This window comes from Sceloporus occidentalis, unplaced genomic scaffold (genome assembly GCF_023333645.1).
Source record: "Sceloporus occidentalis isolate IW3139 unplaced genomic scaffold, rSceOcc1.0.p SCAF_30, whole genome shotgun sequence".
NCBI lineage: Eukaryota > Metazoa > Chordata > Lepidosauria > Squamata > Phrynosomatidae > Sceloporus > Sceloporus occidentalis.
Window position 1 is genome coordinate 795,067 of NW_028317010.1, and position 22,119 is coordinate 817,185.

Genomic DNA, 22,119 nt, shown 5'->3' on the forward strand with positions numbered 1-22,119 from the left:
TGCTGCCACTGTCCTCCTCCCCCCGAGATATGCTGCCACTGTCCTCCTCCCCCCAAGATATGCTGCCACTGTCCTCCTCCCCCCAAGATATGCTGCCACTGTCCTCCTCCCCCCCGAGATATGCTGCCACTGTCCTCCTCCCCCCCGAGATATGCTGCCACTGTCCTCCTCCCCCCAAGATATGCTGCCACTGTCCTCCTCCCCCCCGAGATATGCTGCCACTGTCCTCCCCCCCCCCGAGATATGCTGCCACTGTCCTCCTCCCCCCGAGATATGCTGCCACTGTCCTCCTCCCCCCGAGATATGCTGCCACTGTCCTCCTCCCCCCAAGATATGCTGCCACTGTCCTCCTCCCCCCAAGATATGCTGCCACTGTCCTCCTCCCCCCCCGAGATATGCTGCCACTGTCCTCCTCCCCCCCCGAGATATGCTGCCACTGTCCTCCTCCTCCTCCCTCCCGACTTTCCAGAGCAGACTCCCGGGTGTCTTGCGGGGCTGGCGGGGGACACCTACGCAATACGCGTATACAACTTCCGGTGCCGGGACTCAGCGGATGTGCCGGCACCGGAAGTTGTATACGCGTATTGCGTAGGTGTCCACCGCCGGCCCCGCAAGACACCCAGGAGTCTGCTCTGGTAAGTCTTGGGGGCAGAGGTAAAACGCATCGTGCGGACGTTCACCGCTGCCGGTCAACATCTGCACGATGCGCTCAGACAGCCTCCCGTGCCAGCACTCCCCCCGTGGGAAGTGCTGGCAGGGGAGGCTGTCTGAGCGTATCAGAGAGTAGGATACGCGTCCCCTGCACCGCTGCGGGGGATCTGTATCCTAACCCTGCTGCCCAGAACTGCATGTCCCGGGCGTCGGGCGCTAGACCCCGAATATAGGTCTTTAAAGACTTAAAGACTTAAAGTGGAGGAAAAAAGTGCGGCCTATATTCGAGCCAATACGGTATATGACGTCCCAGTTTTTGTCCTTTTCATCTCCTTCCTACACTAAATCAGTGCTCCCCTTTTATTGACCTTGTCAAATCAATTGTATTTTAAATAAGATTTTTTTATGCAAAGATATAAATGCAGTTACTCATCTTAAAGGGACAGTTAAACATCTCTGACTGCACCATAAAGTAGAATTAAAAGAATCTATGAGCACTTTAATATGCATTCTTCAGGGCAATGTGTTCGCATGCAGCTGGGTGTGGAGGGAGGGCCAGATGCATACGGTGGCTAGAGTGTCCCTTTAAGCATCTCCGGCAAATGGTCACCAAGATGATAATATTTACTGTTTAGTTTTATTTTTATACAACTGGATCAACAGAATTACTGCTATTGCATATACATAGTTTCAGATCCTTGCTATAATAAAATCATCCTCAATCAAGTAGTCCATCATGTTCTTTTCCACTCTCCATCCATCTCCTAATACATTGCTGGCTTGCAGGTCACGACCCCCTCCTCTCTTCCTTAACCAGTAGGTCTTGATGTGTGAATTTTATTGTCAATTTGAGTACTTCCAAACAATTTCCGCTGCCCCTACTGTATTTTCTAAAGATGGTACTTACACGGAAGAAAACACACACACGAGACACTGCGCACTGAAGTCACTTTCACTATCTGATAGTGAAAGTGACTTCACTATCAGATATGGCAGACTAAGTGAGAGATGTAGCCTAAATAGGTATCCCCATAACCAAATTGCTTAAATAAAACTACATAAAAGTGTTCTTTAGAACCAATGTAGATGTTTTATAAGTTTGCAGGGGAGTTCTGTTTTAGCACCTATTATGAAGAGCCCACACCCTGGTACACTTCTGCAGCAGGAAAAGCTTGGCTGGCCACGTAATGTAGTTAAATCAGCAAGATTTCTTTAAAGTCTACTCTACCACTGAATTATACATTATATTGGGCTGGCTCAACCCTCCACCCCAAAGAAGCAAGCTAGTGTTGACACCTCTTTATGGATAGCGAAGCAAGAGAGTTAAGACAGGTCTGGTTTTGTAATGTTTTTGGGCAGCTGCACATTAGCCATTTGTATGAGCTCCATTTCTATTGTTTGGCACTAATTTACTTGACCAGGACTGTCCCAACTGGCGGCCTGCCATGTGCTTGTTTGCGAACCGCAGCAACTAGCGGGATAAGCAGCAGGGGCAGACCGGTCCAAAACTCTTCAAACAGGGCTGGTCTTAGCTGGACTGGTCCACTTGCGGAGGCGGGAGTACAGTGTGGTCACATCATGCGCTGTTACATGACCTCACGGTTTAATGCGATGGTGTGAGGCTGTTTTGATGTGTCTATATGTGTATTTTTGCTAGTAGTCATGGCTTATTAGACAAACTCCAGACCTCCACGCCAACAAAGTTGGAGACAGCACTGTACTAGCCAAACACCATGACTCCTCATCAGGCTGCCTTGTGTTAAATAGAGTGCCTCAGTCTTAATTGCCCAGCCAGACACACTGGCTAAAGTAGGAAAGCATTGAATCGTACAAGCGGCACTTTATCAGCTCAGTGTGGTGTTTGAGCAGCAGAAGCCATCCAAATTATCCTACGACTGACGACTGCCCCCAGGTCCGCAGATAAAGAAGGTTTCTTGACTCAAAGTGAAATAAACTCAAGCTTTTGTCAACGCTAACATTCCTTGCTGTACACAGCCCTGTACTTTATTCTCAGACACTTCCATCACGGCACCTGCCTTTTAAACTCTGGGCTTTTGTTCAGGACAGGTTTAATTTTTACATGCCACTGACCCCCCATCTATAGTGCAGCCCTGCAATGCGCTATATAAACATACCTGAGTTTTCCAAATGACTGGACCCTCAACCTGTAATATTAACCCTTTAAATTGTCAATCCTGAAGATTATACATATCTCTAATACAGGTCATCATGAAAACCTTGACTCATCATTAAAGATATACTTAATTGAGTCACCTGCAATCAAGCAGGAATATCAACCATAGTATACGGGGGTTTTATATATATGATCACAGCAGTATAGCATAGGAAGCAGTCTGTTTCACCCACGGTGAGCTTTTGGCTACAGGAAGACCTTAACTGTCATGCTTAAATTATCAAGATTTATTCAAAAGCTGCTAAACCTACAACTCCCCTATAACACATAAACTCAACAGCTTACGGAACTGCTCAGCACAATATCACACTTATTACAACACACACCTATGCAACATTAACTCGTTATCCATGACTGCATCTGCTACGCTTACTCCAACGTACAGTATTCAGTCTCTGATGTCCACCATGTGAATTGTGCCGTTTTATACCCCGAAGCTTCACATATCTCACACACATTAATGTGCCAGACAACAAGATATTCAGAAAGAAAGCAGTAAAAATGGCTACCTGGCTAACGTCTACCCTATGTGGCTGCCCTATGCTGCAGGAACCGATTACTATATTAGGCCAAATAACCTAAATACACACAAAAAGGCTATATAAATCGTTACACGAACACAACTGGTGATCTCTTTGTTTTAGGACGAGGGGACCTAATAATACAATAATTGATACAATACTGCAACGTTGATATACACCCTGTTTCAAAACAGACACTATATCAGGTATACAGAGGGTTTGAGGCGCGGGCACCCAATTTCACCACAGAAAGACCAGGGTGGGGTCTGTCGCACAATGTCGCGTCATATCGCGCACCCTAAGACTCACCTGGGTTTTCGTAGGCGTGTAAGAATCCCCAAGCCCCTCCCAGTCACTACAATCGGGGGTCCTATCGCGATAAACTTAAACCTGGTTTCGCGATGTCCGCCTCCCGCAGCTCGCGTCTCCTTTGGGTTTCACCCAACCCCTCTCCAAAGGCCTACTCCTGTCTGATTGGGAGGAATGTTGCATGACGTCACCGAAAGCACGCAGCTTCAAAGCTACGATTGGATTAAACGTTAGGCCTGCCTAATATTCAGCGGCTCGCCTTTAAGGTTTATGGCAGCTTCCGGGTTGCATGAGCCTTGTAATTGGTTAGTCACACTCAGAAATGTAATTGGTGAGCCGTATCAAAGACGCACAGTGACTTCAACAGAGAAAAACGCACTAGAGACATAATGCAGCTGTTTCGTGATCCTAACAATTATTGGATTTTTGCCAGGCCTGTGGACCTATTTTTTGTGTTTTGTAATGAACGTGCTGACGTATTCTGTGCATTTTTTTATTCAGTTTTAGGATTGTCACATTTGGGCAACAAATATAAGCACTTCTGATAATTATAATAATCACTACACTCTATGGACAAAAGTATTAGGAGACCTGGCCATTACACCAACAGGGACTTTTATGACATTGCATTCTAAATACATAGACATTAATATGCGGAAAAGACATACCAAGGGACATACTAAGACATTTTTGGCAATGCTATGCTTCCAACTTTGTGGGAACAGTTTGGGGAAGGCCCTTTTCTATCCCAGCGTGTCTGTGCCCCAGTGCCCAAAGCAAGGTCCATAAAGACACGGTTGGATGCGTTTGGTGGGGAAGAACTTGACTGGCCCGCACATAGCTCTACTGGATGAACCGCCAACAGTCTCGAATTTCCTGGGACAGCCCTGTTTTTTTGTTTTTTTTGGTCCTGTTCCATCAAATAAGGGTCTGCGTTACACTGTGCACAGGCAGCATTGCATTTTAACTGTGTATGTCTATTACCCGGTATCTGTACTGGGTAGCTTAGAGCTCAGGTGCAGGGTCTTATAGAGCGTGTGGCCCCACTCCCTTTGTCCTGGGATCCAGGAAGGAAATGTTAGTGTGTATGGTGTAATGGTCAGGTGCCCTAATGCTTTTGTACATATAGTGTATTTGAACATTGTGCCATTTGTTTACATACATTTAAAAACAAAGCGTAATGTGTGGCTGGAAGTGGACTGTGTAGCTGAGAGGGGTGTCTGTGGTTGAGAGTAGTGTCCGTTAGTGATGTCCGGATCATGAATCGTTCATTTGATCCGGTTCTTTTTAGTGATCCGGATGAATCGGTTCACTAGACTGAACGATTCATTTGTAGCGGTTCAGTCTGTGAATCATGCAGCTGTAACCTGATCCTAGAGCTGTGAGTCATCTGCAGAGCACTCAGACACAGTAACTCCGTGCAGGCACACTGAGTGATCCGAAGATCTGGATCATGAATCGGATCATTTCAGTGAACGAATCGAAATGATCCGATTCACTTTAATGATCCGAACTTCCCATCACTAGTGTCCGTGTATTTGAGTGTGATCTGTGCTGCTGAGAGGATTGTGCATACCTCCCAACAATCTTGGTTGTCGTGGGGCGGTTGTGTACTGTCTTGGGTAGCAGCCACTTCTGCAGGCCCTGGGGAGCATGGGCTGTCTGGGAGATCCTCTAATGGCCAAGAGTAGTGTGCAGTGTTCCCTCTAAGCTGTGCGCTTGTGCGCGCTCACATAGCTTTTTTAGAGAGCGCACACGTCCAAAAATTGTGCGCACAACAGTTTTTCCCCAAAAAAATAAAAAAATAATTTTTTTTAAACTTTATGCGGCGCGGATATTGTGCGCACAAAATTTTGGCTCTGTGAAAATTTTTGCACAAGATACATTTTCTGCGCACGCCAACTAAGACAAATTAGATGGAACATTGGTAGTGTGTGTGATTTGTGTATCAGCAAGTGAGGCGGTGTATGTAATGTGATCTGTGTAGGTGGGAGTGGTGTGTGGCTGAGAGTTGTAGTGTAATCTTTGTGGCAGAGATGGGTGTCTGGCTGAATATGATCTGTGCAGCCGAGTTCAGAGTGTTATCCACGTGGCTGTGATTGACGTGTCATAGGATGTTACATGTGTCTGAGAGTGGTGTGTGGTAGAAGATGACCTGTGTGTCAGAGTGTGATTTATGTGGTTTCAAGTCCTTTTTTTTTTTTAAAATAACGAATGATCTGTGTGGCTGAGAGTGGGGAGAGTGGCAGTACATGTGCGAAGGTTCTGGGGAAGCCTTGCTCTTTCACAGCGTAGCTGGTGCTCTTGGCTGGCTTCTCACCAAGCTAGGTGGGACAGAAGATCTGTCTCTATTAGAGGTACTCTGTGCACGTGACAGGCTTCCTAAACTAGGAAGTGTCCCACAAAGTCAGGATGGGTGGCAACCATCATGGAAATGCATGGCTTAAAATAGTATCAAGTTACAGCCAGGAACATCATTTCTCCATTCATCCATTAAGAGGCACTTCTTGTGAGAACAAGATATGCCAGAAACGTTGTACCATAGACCTGTTAGATACTATGCAGTAGTAGTGCTGAGAAACAGACAGCAGGTGGCTTCTGTGGGAGTCCCTGAGTTAAACAGCCATATTTACAAATATCGTCACCGAATTGGTTGTGAGGAAGGAGGAGAGTAAAAACTCAGTTTAGCCAAGCCATCTATCTTGTAACCATGTACCTTAATTCTGTGTACCAGGTCTCCAATTTCATGGAAAACATTGATAGTTTTTTTCACCCATTCCAGGAATACAAGAACGTATGTAGGTTGATTAATTTGTATTAAGGATTTCAGAATATGAATAATTAGGAATTATGACTTCTATAAAGTGTGAAGGTGTAGAACCCATATAACTGATTCCCACAAAGGTTTTTTACAGATCACCAAATATATAGGTTGTTGTGTATATATATGCACGCAAAAGGGGAAAAATAAACATATATATTATACATACAAATGATGTGCACTTTTTCTCCTTCCTTTTCTCTTCCATCTGTACCTTTTTTTCCTCCTCAACTCTTTCTCCCTCTCTGTCTGATCTTCTACCTCTTTTTTTACCCTCTTGCTTTCCCTCCTCCCTTTCTCCCTCTTTTCTCTGTCCCATCTCATTCTTCTCCCCCCTTTTTCATCTTTTTTCTCTAAATGTACTGAGGACCCAGAGTCCTCCAAAGCCTTTACAATCTCACATGCCCCAAATTAGCTTGTGCAACTTGCTTAAAATCCCAGACTGCAGAGGTTGTTGGTCAGAATGACATCTGACCTGCTGGGAGAGCAGCACAGTAGGTTGGCGAAACCTATGTTTGTTTTGCTGCGTTTTGTTAGATTGCTTCTCTGGAGTTAGAAACGGACATTATTGTTTAGTAAGTGCTCAAAGTGAGCTAGGCTTTTGTTTGTAGATTTTTTTTCTGTATTGCTTCTGTATCAAGGAAGTGATTGTTTGGAACCTGTGCCAAATTCAAATAAAGCCACACCTTTTATTATAAGAGACTCTTGTCTTGTACTTAATACATTATAATAACCCTGATTCCTCGCACTCGCAAGTTGGCTAGAAATGCAAGTTTGCAACAACAAACATGCACAAATTAAACAAGTCCACTAAAAATCCCCAAAAATATTACAGCTGGCATACAGTCGCATGCAGGAGATGAAAATGTATGCAAGTTTAAAGAAGCAGGCAACCTGCGAATTCCAGTGAGTTGAGAAAAAAAATAAATGTAAAAACATTACATATGCTGCCACTCTGTCCTCCCCGAGATGTGCTGCCACTCTGTCCCCCCCCCGAGATATGCTGCCACTCTGCCCCCGAGATGTGCCCCCCGCTAGACTTACCAGAGCAGATTCCCGGGTGTCTTGCGGGGCCCGCGGGGGACATCTACGCAATACGAGTATACAACTTCCGGTGCTGGCACTCAGCGGAAGTTGTATACGCGTATTGCGTAGATGGCCCCCGCCGGCCCCGCAAGACACCCGGGAGTCTGCTCTGGTAAGTCTAGGAGGAGGGGGCACATCTTGGGGGCAGAGTTAAAACGCATCGTGCAGACGTTCACCGGCTGCGGCGATGCGCGTAAACAACCTCCACTGCCGGCACATCTGCACGACGTGCTTTAACAATCTCCCTTGCCGGGACTCCCCCAGTGGAAAGTGCTGGCAGGGGAGGCTGGCTGAGCGTATCAGAGAGTAGGATGCAGGTCCCCTGCAGCGTTGCGGGGGATCTGTATCCTAACCCTGCTGCCTGCCCGCCGCCCGGGACTGCATGTACCGGGCGTCGGGTGATACGAATTGCGCATTCCTGCGCTAAACCCCGAATATAGGCCGCACTTAAAGTGGGGGGGAAAAGTGCAGCCTATATTCGGGCAAATATACATATATATATGTATATATATATTTATTTCTGGCATTGCAGTGGTTAACTATAGTCTTTTTTTTTCTTTTGCTGTAGGTAACCTTTTGCACCTTGTCCTTGAATGTTTACTTTGGAATTTGCATTTGCTTAAACTTAATATGCATCACCTGTTAGAATGAGTGGGCTCTAAATGCTTTACACATGTACCCACTTTGAACCTTAGCCACATTTTCTGGGAATGCTGCCAATAATGCTAATCATAGCTTGTGTAGAATAAAGTCAGGCCGGCATGTCGGATGGCCAGTCTGTGCCTGCTTGCATTTATTCTAAAACTTTATCTCTTCTTCCCATCTGCATCTCCAGGATTTTACCTTTGTTGTTTCTATTCATTGGGATTTCTTACTTCTTTCTGCCAGACTCTCACCAACTTTTATTTTTTAATTGTAAACATTTTTATTTATATTTTTAGCATGTTAAACAACAAAAATGAAAATACAAAGGGGGTATTTCTAAATAACATATGCAAATAGAGTAATAGTCTTAGTAACTTCCTTATGTAAAGGGCATGAGATGCAAAGAGCCTACAGAGGCATACCACAAGTTAAATACTTAATCTGGATTCTGCGTCACTTGCAGTTTAACTCCAGACTGTCAAGACAGAGAAGGAGAACCCACATCTTATGGTTATTGTGAACCAAATATAATAGTATAATAGCAGCATAAAATACAGAAAATAATATTAATACATGCAATTTGGAAATCATCTGTTCCTCCCTAGGTAACATAACCTTTGCTACAATTCATCCTTGTCCCTTACCTTCTATTTCAGTCTCTCTAACATCTAATGATATTATAAGCTTACAAGAGCAGGGCCTACTTCTCTTTCTGTACAGTATGTCTTATGTGGGGTGTTGCGTACAGCTTCTCCCAAATCCTAAAGATAAAATCCTTTATTTTATTTTTAATATTAACATGTTGAATAATCCATACTAAAGTGCTTACAAAGTACTTTAGTATGCATTCTTTATTGGTGAGACTGCATGAGGCACTAAGGTTTCCATTTAAGTGAATCAGATGACTCAAGAAATGTCTCCATATGCTTTCTAACACTAGAAACCCACAGAGGTTAGACTCCATATATTAAATTCCACGTATAATTAATCTTGGTTTATTTACATTGGTAACATGTTACTTCAGAAAAAATATAATTGCAGGAACATTATGTTCTTTTTGTGAGGCTAGGTTAGGAATAACATTAATTGTTTCTTGTTTGCCTTCTTTTGGATCAATAAATATAGATGCACATACATGAAGCTGTCTGATGGACTTATGTAACAAGTCTAAAGAAATGAGGACACCTATACCTTGGAAAATCCTGCTCTGGGGCTCTCCCCTCAGCCTCCAACTGTCATATCTACATGTAGAGAAAATTCAAGGGACTTTGGGAAAGTACCTAGGCATACCCATTGCAGCTTCTGTGGATACCACTGGATAGCCAGGATTTGATTCTGTAAAAGGGTCATGACAGAACGAGGAGTTAAGTATTAAAAATGCAGAAAGGTCCTAGGAACCATTCACCAAGCCTCAGGTGCAGATTCAGAAGGTTCCTTGGCAGGGTGACATGATATTGATATTCTTAAAGTGATTGGCAACCACAGCTCCCCTCATCTGCCAGTTCATATGCATGGTAGCAGAGCAATGGTGGGTCCTCAGAAAGGGGGTTGCATAAAATTGTACTTGGGGATCCACAGTTTTCATGAATGGGAGGGTTAGAACCCCAAATTGCACCATCTGCAGAAGAAAGATGTTATATAAATATCTTAGAGAACAGAAGAGTTGTACACTTCCTATTCCTAATGCAGGTTTAAAAATGGTAGCCAAACATTTTTCTATAATAAAATAACAGTTGTGGAAATGAGTTACCTTTAAGATGGTGAATATCAATGACAAACAAACCTCACTTTCCTTAGTTGTGAACCATGTCTACTACTAGATACAAAAAAACAAATATAAAACAGCATAGGGCTAGACAGTAGTGGTTTGCAGACAAGGAAAATTTATGTTCTAGGTGGGATTCCTGTCTGATCCTCCTACTGCCTCGCTCATTTTCTGATTTTTCTCATCACTTTTGCAGTTTATATTTATATATGGTGCTGTGAGAGTTCTTGTGCCTCCCATATTTTGATAATTCCCTTAATGTCAAGCTTTAAATATATTAAATATACATGGCGGTATAGGAAAGCATATTTAGAGGAGAGGATTCCAAAGACAGTAAATCAGCGGATGAAATATATCTTACAATATTATAAATGATACCCATAAAACCTTGTTGAAACTGGGAACAGGGATCTTCAGTTAGAGTAGGAGTGCCCACATCCCTGGAGAAGGGCCCACCTTACATGAGAAAGTGTATGAGCATAGGCTTACTTTGTGGAATAGCGAAAAAGGCCAAACAGAACACCTGTAGAACTACAGCAATTGACCCACCAGATCTTCCTAATTTTGGAATGACGATTTTGTAACTTGTTGTTTCCAGTAGTAACTGGCACTTTAGTGACATTTTACACAATGCGTTGGGTGAAGAGGTAAATTCAGTGAAGTATTTACCTTGGGCGCTGCCCTAGGCCTGACCCATCACAGCACCTTCAGCTGCTGCCTCCCACAGCCACATCCTCACTGTTGCTCTCCATGTCTTTTACTGCATGCTATGGAGGCTGTGCCCACTTGGAACCGTTTTCCATAGTGTGCATTGGCCAGAATAAGTCATTACATAGATTAACTAACATGTTTTGGTAAAGGTCCACCAAGAAAGCATTAGGATAAGATGTACTGTCTATTCTACCCATTCTTAAACAAAGGGAACTAGTCCTATAAACAGATTACCTTGACATTGCTTGTCCTTGACATGTAGACTAAGAGGTGCTGGGTTGCGGCACAGTGACCTATGGAGAAAATATTTTCAAATATTTCAAATGACCCTTGGTTTCCTAATACCCAAATAATTAATAAAATAGCACTTTGCATTTCACTCTGCTTTCAGTTGATCATCCGCTTCTGTAAACAACCTCCAGACATCATTATGGGTCCATACAAGTAGGTATTCATGAAGGGAATTTTACCTACTGTAATTCCTTGGGGAATTACGTGCGCTTGAATATAATATATTTTAGACCCAAAGTTGAGGGAAAATTCATAAATATATGTTGTTTATATATACATCAAACTTTAATGCACTTTAACCAAAAGTACGAGGGGCGTTTGAAAAGTTTCCGCACTTTTATATTTTCGTTGGAAACGGTGAAGGCGGGAGGAGTAGTAATTGGTCGTGTCGTAGCGTGTCATGTGACTAGTTCTGTCTGGCAAGCCGGCTGCCCCTGCGGTTTGGTTTAAACGTTTTCAGCCTGGGGTGAGCTTGACAAAGGCCCTGTTTGCTTTTTTTTTTTTTTTTTTGCTTTCTCTAAATAAAATATCCTAAAGATTGGAAGCTGTTTGGAGTTCTGGGATTCCTTTTCTTTGTTCCTGTGCCCTGATTCATGACAGCCTTCAGTTTAGTAAAGTGTGTACCAGGTGGGTGCCTAAGCAGTTGACAGAGGAGCAGAAGCGCAAGCACTTAGATGTTTGTTCCCGACACATGGCCCATTAGCGTGAAGAAAGTGATGATTTTCAGCAGAAGATAGTCACTGGTGATTGTGAACATAGCAAAGTAGATAAACAAGTGAATTATGGGATATTGCCATATCAGTCACAGAGACATAGGGTCCTTTACGCCCTTAAGACCTCACATGTCCCTTCAAATAAAATCTCTCGTTCTATGAATGTGATGGCCAGAAAAAGGCGTCACAATCTTCTGGAGAATGTGTTTGGGGCATACATTTTAATAGTTCAGTGATTCATAAGCCTCTCAGACTATACACATGTAATATTTAGGACAAAATAAAAACAATTAAGTTGTTTTAGGACAATCTCACTATACTTGCCATTCACCACCTTCTGATTCTCGGAAACCTTTTGCAAATGGGTTACTGGCAATCTTTAGTTGTGTTATCTGTTGACAAAAAAATAAGCATACAGTATAAAAATGGTACCAAGATACAAGTGTGACAAATATAAATGTGCATACCTGGCATTGTGGAGATGCATCCTTAACGTATTTGATACAGAAAGGATAAGGAAAATATTTTGCCCGTCTATCTAGATATGTATGCAAATTGCAGATTCTGCTAAAAAAAATCTCTGTGATATACACAAGGTTGGTTTCTAATACATTTGTATCACTTAATCATTTAATCACTAAATACCATTGCATAGGTTTCTTTAGAGTACATTACTGTAAATGTAGTTTTTTTACCACAGCATAAATGATCACCCACATGCCACGATCTATCCCTTTGTAAATGAGCGTCTAATCATTTCTGCACACATTTGTAGTTTATTCCAAGCATTTTCAAAGTTGGCTCGCAAGTTATAATAATGGCAAGTTGCAGTGAAATACAGTGCTGTGAAAAAGTATGTGCCCCTTCCCGATTTCTTTTATTTTTGCTTATTTTTAACATTTAAATTTTCAGATAGTTCAATTAATTTTAATAAAACCCAAGGGATTACACCTGTGCTCAAGGCTTCAGTGATTAATACAAAATATAATAATATAAATGTATTCTAGTAAAAAAGTTTCAATAATGAATCAATCTTCAATCTTGAAATCAGTGTAGATTATCAACAGATCCAAAGTAATTAGACTTTATCTGGTGCCAAGAAACTCTTTTGCCTGTATACAATGTTTCTAGCAATGGATTGATTTGATTGAAGAACCCACAGTTAGCACCTGTACCTTAAAGGAGTCAGCACCCTGAAATATCCACTTATATATGAGTAGGCATTTTATATATGTTTCCTAGTGATAATTATAATAATCAGAATTACACGAGGACTATGTGTTCTGTTCTCAAAATTTTTTCTTTTCAACTATTTTTAAAAGACAATGTGAGTAAACACAGAATGCAACTTTCTAAATGATCATTTCATGTGTTGAAGCTAAAGAGTTAATCAAAACCTTTATCATGCATGTAAAAAAAAGTATTTGGCCCCTAAACCTAATAACGGGCTGTGCCCCCCTTGGCAGAAACAACTGCAATCAAATGTTTACGATAACTGACAATGACTCTTTCAGGCAGAATTGTTAGAATTCAGCCAGATCGGAGGGTTTCGAGCATTAACTGCCCTTTAAAGGTCATTCCACAGCATCGGATTCAAGTCAGGACTTTGACTAGCCCACTCCAAAACATTCATTTTGTTTCTTTTGAGCCTTTCATAGGTAGACTTGCCTGTGTGCTTTGGATCATTATCCTGCTGCATAACCCAATTGCTCTTAAGCTTTAGGTGACCAACCGATGACTGGACATCCTTCTTCAGGATTTTCTGGTAGAGAGCAGTATTCATGGTTCCATCAATTATGAAATAGTTATAAAAAATAATTATGAAACAGCAAAGCAGCCCCAGATCATCACACTACCAGCATCGTGTTGGTATGTTGTTCTTATAGTGGAATGCTGTGCTAGAAACATTCCAATTTTGACTCCTCAGAATTTTATCCTAAAAGTCTTGGGGGTCATCAATGTTTATTTTTGGCAAGCCTTTGTGTTCTTTTTGGTCAGAAGTGGTTTACGTCTTGCAACTCTACCCAGTATTCAATTTTTGCACAGTTTCTTTCTTATTGTGGAATCGTGAACACTGACCTTCACTGAGGCAAGTGAGGACCTGCAGTTCTTTGCATGCAGTAATGGAGACATTTTGGTAGGTCACTCCTGGGAAGGTCCACCACTATTCCAAGATTTCTTCATTTGTAGATAATGACTCTCACCTTAGAAATGGCTTTGTAACCCTTACCAGACTAATAGATGTCAATGACTTTGTTTCTTATCTGTTCTTGAATTTCTTTAGATTTTGGTGTTTTTTATAACCTTTTGGTCTACTTCACTTTGCTAGACAGGTTCTATTTAATTGATGTTGAGATTTAACAGGGCTGGCAGTAAAAATGCCTGGGTGTATCTAGTAAAATTGAACCCAATGATCAATTACATTTGGTTAATTGGCAATGACTTTTTTACATAGAGCCAGTTTGGGTTGGATAACCTTTTTCCTTCCATGCATGAAATCACCATTTACAAGCTGTATTTTATGTTTACTCACATTGTCTTTGTTTTATTTTAAAAAAAAGTTTTATGATCTGAAACATAGTGTCATAGTGTGACAAATATGCAAAAACAAGAGGAAGGGGTAAATACTTTTTTACAGCAAGACTTTCCTGGGTAGCTGTCTCTTCATATTGCATATTCAAGATTGTGAGATAATATCTCCCCAGCATGCACCTTCAATTCATCGTTAATGTATATGATTATGCCTACATGTGCCCTGCATCATCATCATCATAATTTCTATTGCATTGGTAATAGCCCATTGAGTGAATCCCAATTATGCTCCTTACCCTTTGATTTTGGTAGGCTGTCACAGCTGTAAACTGGGTCTCAGGGAATACAAAAGACACAAAGTTCTGATCGGCACGAGATTCTCCACCCCTGTTTCGATCAGAGAGCAAGATGTGAAGCCGTGGCTGGTAGCGGTGCATGGAGTTCAGTATTATCTAATAAAAAATACACATACGGAGAAGTTTAAAAAACTGCAGTGAGTTCAGCATGATGTTCTATATCTAAACAGAGTGACATGAGTTTATTAGAGAGACATTTGCGTAAAATGAGTGTCTGTGTTGTATACTCCATGACTATTGAGGATACCCTCAGAAAAAAAGAGAAAGTAAAGATAGAAGGTGGTTGTCCAGTAGATCATATCTTCAGATAATGCCTCAGATAGGTGCATTTAAATAATATTTGTTGGGTGTGGGCTGATTCCATGCTTCGTTGTATAAATTGATGACAACCCATAATGAGTTTATCATTATTGCAAAAGTTACCTTAAATCTAACTACAATAACTTGGAAGAGTTATTTATTTATTTATTTTTTAAACGTCTTATCACCTATCACCTTACTTACATGTCCTCTCATGTCTTGGGCATTGTTGGTGATCTTCAGTCTGTCAAAGGAAACAGTCTGCCTCATCCAATGGGCTCCCTTTGCAGGAGAGTCTGGGTGGAAGTGAAGACGTCCTGGTGGTGCCGGGTCTGCTGGTCCCGAAACCAACCATGAAGAGGTGTGAAAGGCATACCTAAGAAAGAACACAACACGCAAGTAGAAGGAAGACGTTCAGACTAGGATTCATGTTTTCAAAACACAAACTACGCAATACATTCAGTTTGTGAAACGTATTTTTCACTGCTTGGTGTTGGGCCGTTCCAATATTAAGTAAGCCATAATTACCCCTGCAAATTTGTACTTGATTATCCAAGATGTTAATATTGTTTATTTTGTGTTATTATTTGAACTGTCCACATTTTGAATGAACACATTGCCCTCAAAGATTCCATGAAATTAACCCTTATTTGGTCCCTGACCTCTTCTTATGTACAGGTTAGCTTTATGCTTATCACATGAAAGTTAAAAGTCCCTCACTTATTTGACTCTAGTACCTCTGATGTAAGGCTGGTCCACTAAGCTATTCTTAGTGAAGTAAAACTCCCTTATATTACACGTAAGTCTCTGACCCTCTAAGTTTATACTAGAATTTATCCTCCTAGGAAAAAAATCACTTCCACCTATTACCAAAACTGCCTATTTGAAGGCTCGTATAGCCTCAAAGTTTGAGATAAACATGAGTGAGTCAGCTTTAGACTTTGGACCCCTTAGAACCTGCTTATTTATTTTTGGTGCATTTTTAGACGTTTACAGGTTAATTAAATCCTGGATCACTAGTGCTCTATTTTAGGTGTTTGTGGGCTCAATAAAGTCCCTTCATACCTGTATCTCTTGTCTCCTACTGGAAGGAAGTCAAGAAGGAGAGAATAATCTGCTGTTGGATCCATCCCCCAAATACGGATTTGGAAAAGAGGGAACATTCGCCTTGACGTTTGGTTGTATGACAATTAGAATATAGCCAAAAGGGGAAAAAAACAAGCAAAACACATTAAATGGTACTCTCTCACAGCAATCACTTAATTATACACCAAATGTATCTGCTTTATCATTCTCAGTACAGATTACATTTTAGCAAGTCTCTCTCTGTTCTTACCTCCCTGCCTTTGTAACAATCATCTCTGTTCCTAGACAGTTAAAGGTCTCCCATAGTCCGGCTGTCTCCAGGCTAACGGTCACACCACGCAGAGCTGTATTCTTGCCAGAGACATCATCCTGAGGGGGACGAGGAGCATCTAAGAGTGAAGGTGACCAGGGAGTGGCATTAGGAGACACGAAACACCTAGAATCACCTAGACACAAGGCTGTAAAGAGAGAGTAACCAAAAGACGTAAAGCTGACACAACAAAGAGAGGTTCAGCATAGAAAAGCAAAAGAAACAAAAAATGAAAACAAACAATAAGATAATTATAAGATACATTTGAGTTGTGGGATACAGAAGAGTAAACAGAGAAACACCTGTAGAGCTTATGGACAGCACACATATTGACAGCAACAGCTGCTAAGGTTATTACAATTTTGTCAAAATTATAAATAAATGGCAAGTGATACAGAATAAAACTGAACTTTAAATACCAGTACTTGATATGCAGAGCACTTTCCAGTCCTAGTTTATAAGAACTACTATATGGAACTTGAAAAGAGTTCTGTAGTGAAATATAATGTAATAGGTTATTTATATGATTTTGAATGGCAGGCAAGCTAAAGAAGAGCTTTGTAGGCACATCTATTCAAGTTCGAATAAGACTTTTTAAGAAAAAAAGTGTACCAAAATGTACCAATCAATTAGTCTATCAAAGTGGAGAGGTAAAAACATTTCAGCCAGAGTATTTTCCCGTGAAATTTTGACAGATAATCTAGCGTCTCCATTTTTGTAACGTCAGGGACAATAAGTAACACAGCATGACATTGAAATTAATATTTTATTATAGAATAAAGATGGATTATTATTACTGTTATAATAAACATAATATCATTTTCTTTAATGTCCCCAGTGAACCTTAAGCTAATTGTACCTTGAATAAAGTAAGTAATTTATATTAATTAAATGAAATATCAGAGATATATCTCAATGTGGTGCCTCAAAGTGGGACTTCAAGCTAAGCATGATTATATAGCATAAAAAAAGTAGCTAACTTATGTTTGGAGGCGTAAAAATAGTACTGTTTTATTTTTCTATAAATAGCGGTTGATTTCTTTACTCCTACATTGTCTTATACATATATAAATGGTTGCAATGCACAATTTTACTATTATTATATGCCATTGTGGCACACCTTGAATACTTATGTCTTTTTTCATTTATGCAAAAGAAGTAAGGTACCACAGCAGTCTTGCATAGGGAAATCAAATGTGTACTAACAGTACTTACGTGGTGGTTTCTATTTGCTTTCCCCTCCTTTCCCGTACATATGAAATCCAAGCTTTGTACAAAATGGGGAAAACAGAGGTAGCTAGCTACTACAGATGCATATTTCATAACATTTTGGGTACATTTTAAGGCATCTTACCTGTTGAACTAGCATGGTGCATTACTGGCTTCACAGACATCCTGTCAGTATGATTCCAAAGCACAGAACCCCAGTCTTGATCTCAGGCGCTAACTTTTTGGGGGACCCTGATCTTCTGTTTTCTTTGAGCGCACTGTACCGTGCTGTCTCTCCCCTTCTCGCAGGTTCTCTGTCCCCTCTTGCTCCTTCTCGCTATGACTTTTAGCTGCCAGGGTCCCGGAGGAGTGGGAGCTAAAAGTCTTTTTTTTTTCTGAATATCAAAAATATTTGTGAAATGATGCTTTGTACCCCTATTGATTACTCATAATGAAAATTCTTCCCTAGTGGCCAAACAACACTCAACACCTGCACATTTCGAACAAAAGTATAAAGACAGGAGTGTTAGCCCTGTCCCCTGATGCACACAGTTAAGGACAAGCTGCAGTGACTCTGGCAGGTGCCCTAAGATTTTGCCCCCCAGCGGTGTCTCATCTATCTTATAGGTGTCACTTCCAGTCACACTTTATAATAAGTCCTAATAATCTGCTTGACAGGTCTTGATTAATGAGACCAGCAGCCCTTATGCGATGCATGGACAGTGCATGGACAGTTTTCTTTCCTGCATGGTGCAAGGTCTGCATAATTAAGCATATTAATGAAAACTAAATGTAATTGGATGTTACAATGTATAGAATCTTTCAAAGCAAAATGAAGTGCCAAATAACATTTTTTTACCGAAAAAAGGTCTGGCTGCATTGGGTTTGTTTTATGGAAAACAAAGTAGATACCATAGAATATAAGAGTTCAAACCACACACAACTAGTATAAAAGGGCTAGCGAAATGAGCACTTGATGTTTTTGGAAAGGAACAAATTGTCATCAATTTTCATGCCTTCAGAAAAAAATTTGTAATTATTGTGTTTTTGAAGTCAATAAAAATACAACCTTTAGTGTGCTCGGTCAATGTTCACCTTCAAACTCACCTTTTAAACGTTTCACAATTTGGAACTTTTTGAGTAAAAAATTGAAATAAAGTACGAATTTCATGATCCCAAGGACAGATTTCTAATTATAATTTGTAAACTTAATGAAGAATGGCATACTTTAGTAAATGTCTTATCTACCTAACATTTCTCCAGTACATCGGTTAAATAAGATTCTGGAACGTGTAGACCAGGTGAAGCTAGGCTGTTATAGCAGGTGACTTCAATTGTGTATTAGATATTGATCTATAGTCACAGATAACAAAATATATCTTACCCCAGAAAAATTGCGAAACAGTTTAACCAATACTATGAGAAATTATATAATTTAGGTAATAATTACTCAATAGAAGATATTGATGCCTATCTTGCTAAGATAAATTTTCCTCAGATCGCCCTAGAACAAAGAGCCATCTTCAAACGTTGACATATCTACTGCAGAAGTCAATAAAGCAATTTCCAAGCTAAATAGATGTAAAACTCCAGACTCGGATGGCTTTACTAATTTGTTTTAAGACTTTTGGACACCAGATTTCTGAACCTCTGACTACAACTTTTAATTCTATTGTCTCCCAGGGTAAATTCCCAAATGAAATGACCAGAGCTAACATTCTCCCTATTCTGAAACAAGGCAAAAGTCCCATTTTGCTTATTAATGTTGACGTCAAATTATTTTAATCTATTCTTGCTAATAGATTACAAAAATTTACTGGATACTATTATAAATCATGATCAATTGGGATCTATCCCTGGGAGATCATCTTGTAATCACATTAGAAGAATTGACATTCTGGGCCTGGCAAAAAAGAACAACATCCCGGTCTTAACCCTGTTGGTTGATGCCGAGAAGGCTTTCGACCGAGTCAGTCGGTATTTTATGAGTGGAACATTGATGAGGTTCAGAGTCACGGAGTGGATACATAGGGCAATCATGTCTCTCTACTCAAACCCATCAGCCAGAACAGTGAGCCCCAACATATGTTCTGACTGGATCAGTTTAAAAAACGGAACTAGACAGGACTGCCCTCTGTCTCCACTCCTTTGCATAACGTCCATCGAGCCATTAGCTATTTGCAATCGGAAATATTTGTAATATTCGAGGTTTCCCCACTAGACATCATGATTTAAAGATCAATCTTTATGCAGATGATATTCTAATAACGATTACCAGACCACTGGAATCATTAATTTATCCTATGAAAGAAATAAAAGCATATGGCCGTGATTCTAACTACAAAATGAATTTAAACAAAACTATATTAGACGTTAATATGGCCAGTTGTCAAATTAACCAGATAAAAAAAAGATTATGACTTTGCTTGGACAAAGTCTGATTTCGTCTATTTAGGTATATACATAACTAGATATATGAAGACTGTGCTAGAGGCCAACTTTGTTTCCTGAAAATAACTAACATATGGTTGAAAGACTGGATAAGTAAGGAATTCTTTTAGTGGGGTAGAATTAATGTTTTAAATTCTTACATTGTCCCGAAGTGGTTGTATCTCTTCTCAATGCTCCCTTTAAGAGTCCCCGATCCCTGTCTGAGGATGGTTCAATTAAGTTTTTAATGTTTTGTATGGAAGGGTAAGAAACCTAGATTAAACTTTGCAGTTATGGCTGAAAATCGATAGAAGGCTTTCCCATTCTTAAAAACATATTAATAGCAAATATAATTATACATATGTAGAACACAACTAGAGGAATCGTCCAAGGAAGGCTGGTATGAGACGGAGGCCTGTGATATTACCAATTTGACTGCTTTTATATGGAACTCTCCAACTACAGAAAAAAATTGCGACCATAAGAAGCTCCAACTTAATATTGGGACAGATTCTTCCATTATGGGAAACTATTAAGAAAACTGTCAATTCCCATAAAGGGATTCTGGTCTCTTCTAAACTTCAGTAGACCCGGGAAATTTCCACCGGCAATTGCTAAATGGGACCCCCCAAAATCTGAATATTAATTTAGGAAAAAAAGAAAAAGCCTGAATATAAGACGACCCTATAGGAAAAAAGGTTTTACTAGTAAACTATTTTTGTTTAATAAAAGCTATGATTGAGAAAAATATTTTTTTTGGTTTTTATTTCCTTTTATTTTCCAACCTGCCCCCCAGTTATGCACATCTGCCCCAGAAATGCCTTATACGCCCTATATGTCACGGTGCGCCATGATATGCCTTTTAACCCTCTATATGCCACTGTGCCCCATGATATGCCTTTTGACCCCCTATATGCCACTCTGCCTCCAGAAATGCCTTATACCCCTATATGCCACTCTGGCAGCGCCGCGGGGAACTCCCCTCTCTGACAGCCGGGGAAGGTCTGCGCGATGGATACAGACAACCCCCGCTGCTAGCGGCACCTCCTTCTGGCTGCAGCGGAAGTTGCCTACGCGAATCGCGTAGACGTCTACACGCTGCCCCTACACACCAGGGAGTCAGAAGCACCGGCCACGGAGGTTACCAGACAGGAGGATCCAGGTCCCCTGCAGCGCTGCGGGGGATCTGGATCTTAGCCTCATAGCCAGACCTTTGATTTGCTCTGAAAAAAAAAACTTGTCTTAAATTAAGCAAATACGGTAATTGAATTTCAAGATAGATTTTGATAATTGGTGTAATTCCTTTTTTAAGTTACCGCTGCTGTTCACTCCTTGACTCTAGCAGAAATGCAATTTAAACTCAGAATAGATGGTACCTGGTTCCTTCTAGGATACACAATATGTACAAAAATTGCTCAGAAATTTGGTGGAGATGTAAGTTAGAAAAGGGAAATTTCACGCACATCTGGTGAAAATGCCCAGGAGCGAAAAGAGATTGGAAAAAGATCTATAATCTTATTACTATTATAACATCAAAGGTCATGGATAGATCTCCTATAACATCTCTTCTACACTTAGACTGGCCAATTCTTCGACCTAAGGAAAAATGATTATTCACTGTCTATTCCATAAAAATAACTATTGCTCGTCCTTGGAAACAAGGCTTAACTATTCCATGGTGTGTGGTCGTTTCCCGTTTAGAATTTTTTTAGGGAGATCCCACTTAGCAGGTCTATTTGTGGATGGTGTGAGAAACACAAAAAAACAGGGCCTGCACATTTTTAATAGAAAAGGCCAGTCAATGCAAAAAAAAAAAGCATTCGAACAGAAAATGTTTATGGTCTATTTACTAAAAAGGGAGTTTGCTGGAGAACCGAACATCTCAATTGGCTGACACCACACTGCCTCAGCGAGCTTCAAGTCAGGCTGAGCTGGGTCTACAGGAAATGATGCACATTAGCTCAGGATTAGGCAGAGCTAACTCAGTCCATCTTGTAGGAGACATTTACTGGGGATTTTCCTTGCCAATTCATTGTGATATCATAAAACAATGGGTCCAAATGATAAAGATCTCCAGGTTACATAGGATCTGACTGTATTCTCAGAGACACCAAAGATAATAAAAACTTGTCTCATGTGAGACACCCTCTGAGCATCCACTTAGTTCACACACATTTGCCTTACATCTT

General features: G+C 40.7%; 1 protein-coding gene across 1 annotated transcript; it reads right to left on the reverse strand.

Moving 5' to 3' along the window:
- Nucleotides 1-12,021: 12,021 nt before the first annotated feature.
- On the reverse strand, nt 12,022-17,660 carry LOC149298858 (T-box transcription factor TBX10-like). Its single transcript, XM_089486735.1, has 6 exons — nt 17,646-17,660; nt 16,232-16,350; nt 15,961-16,062; nt 15,100-15,271; nt 14,536-14,691; nt 12,022-12,099 (listed from the first exon to the last, which is right to left on the reverse strand). Exons 1-6 carry the CDS (start codon nt 17,658-17,660, stop codon nt 12,022-12,024), a joined length of 642 nt encoding a protein of 213 aa, XP_089342861.1.
- Between the last annotated feature and the right edge of the window lie 4,459 nt (nt 17,661-22,119).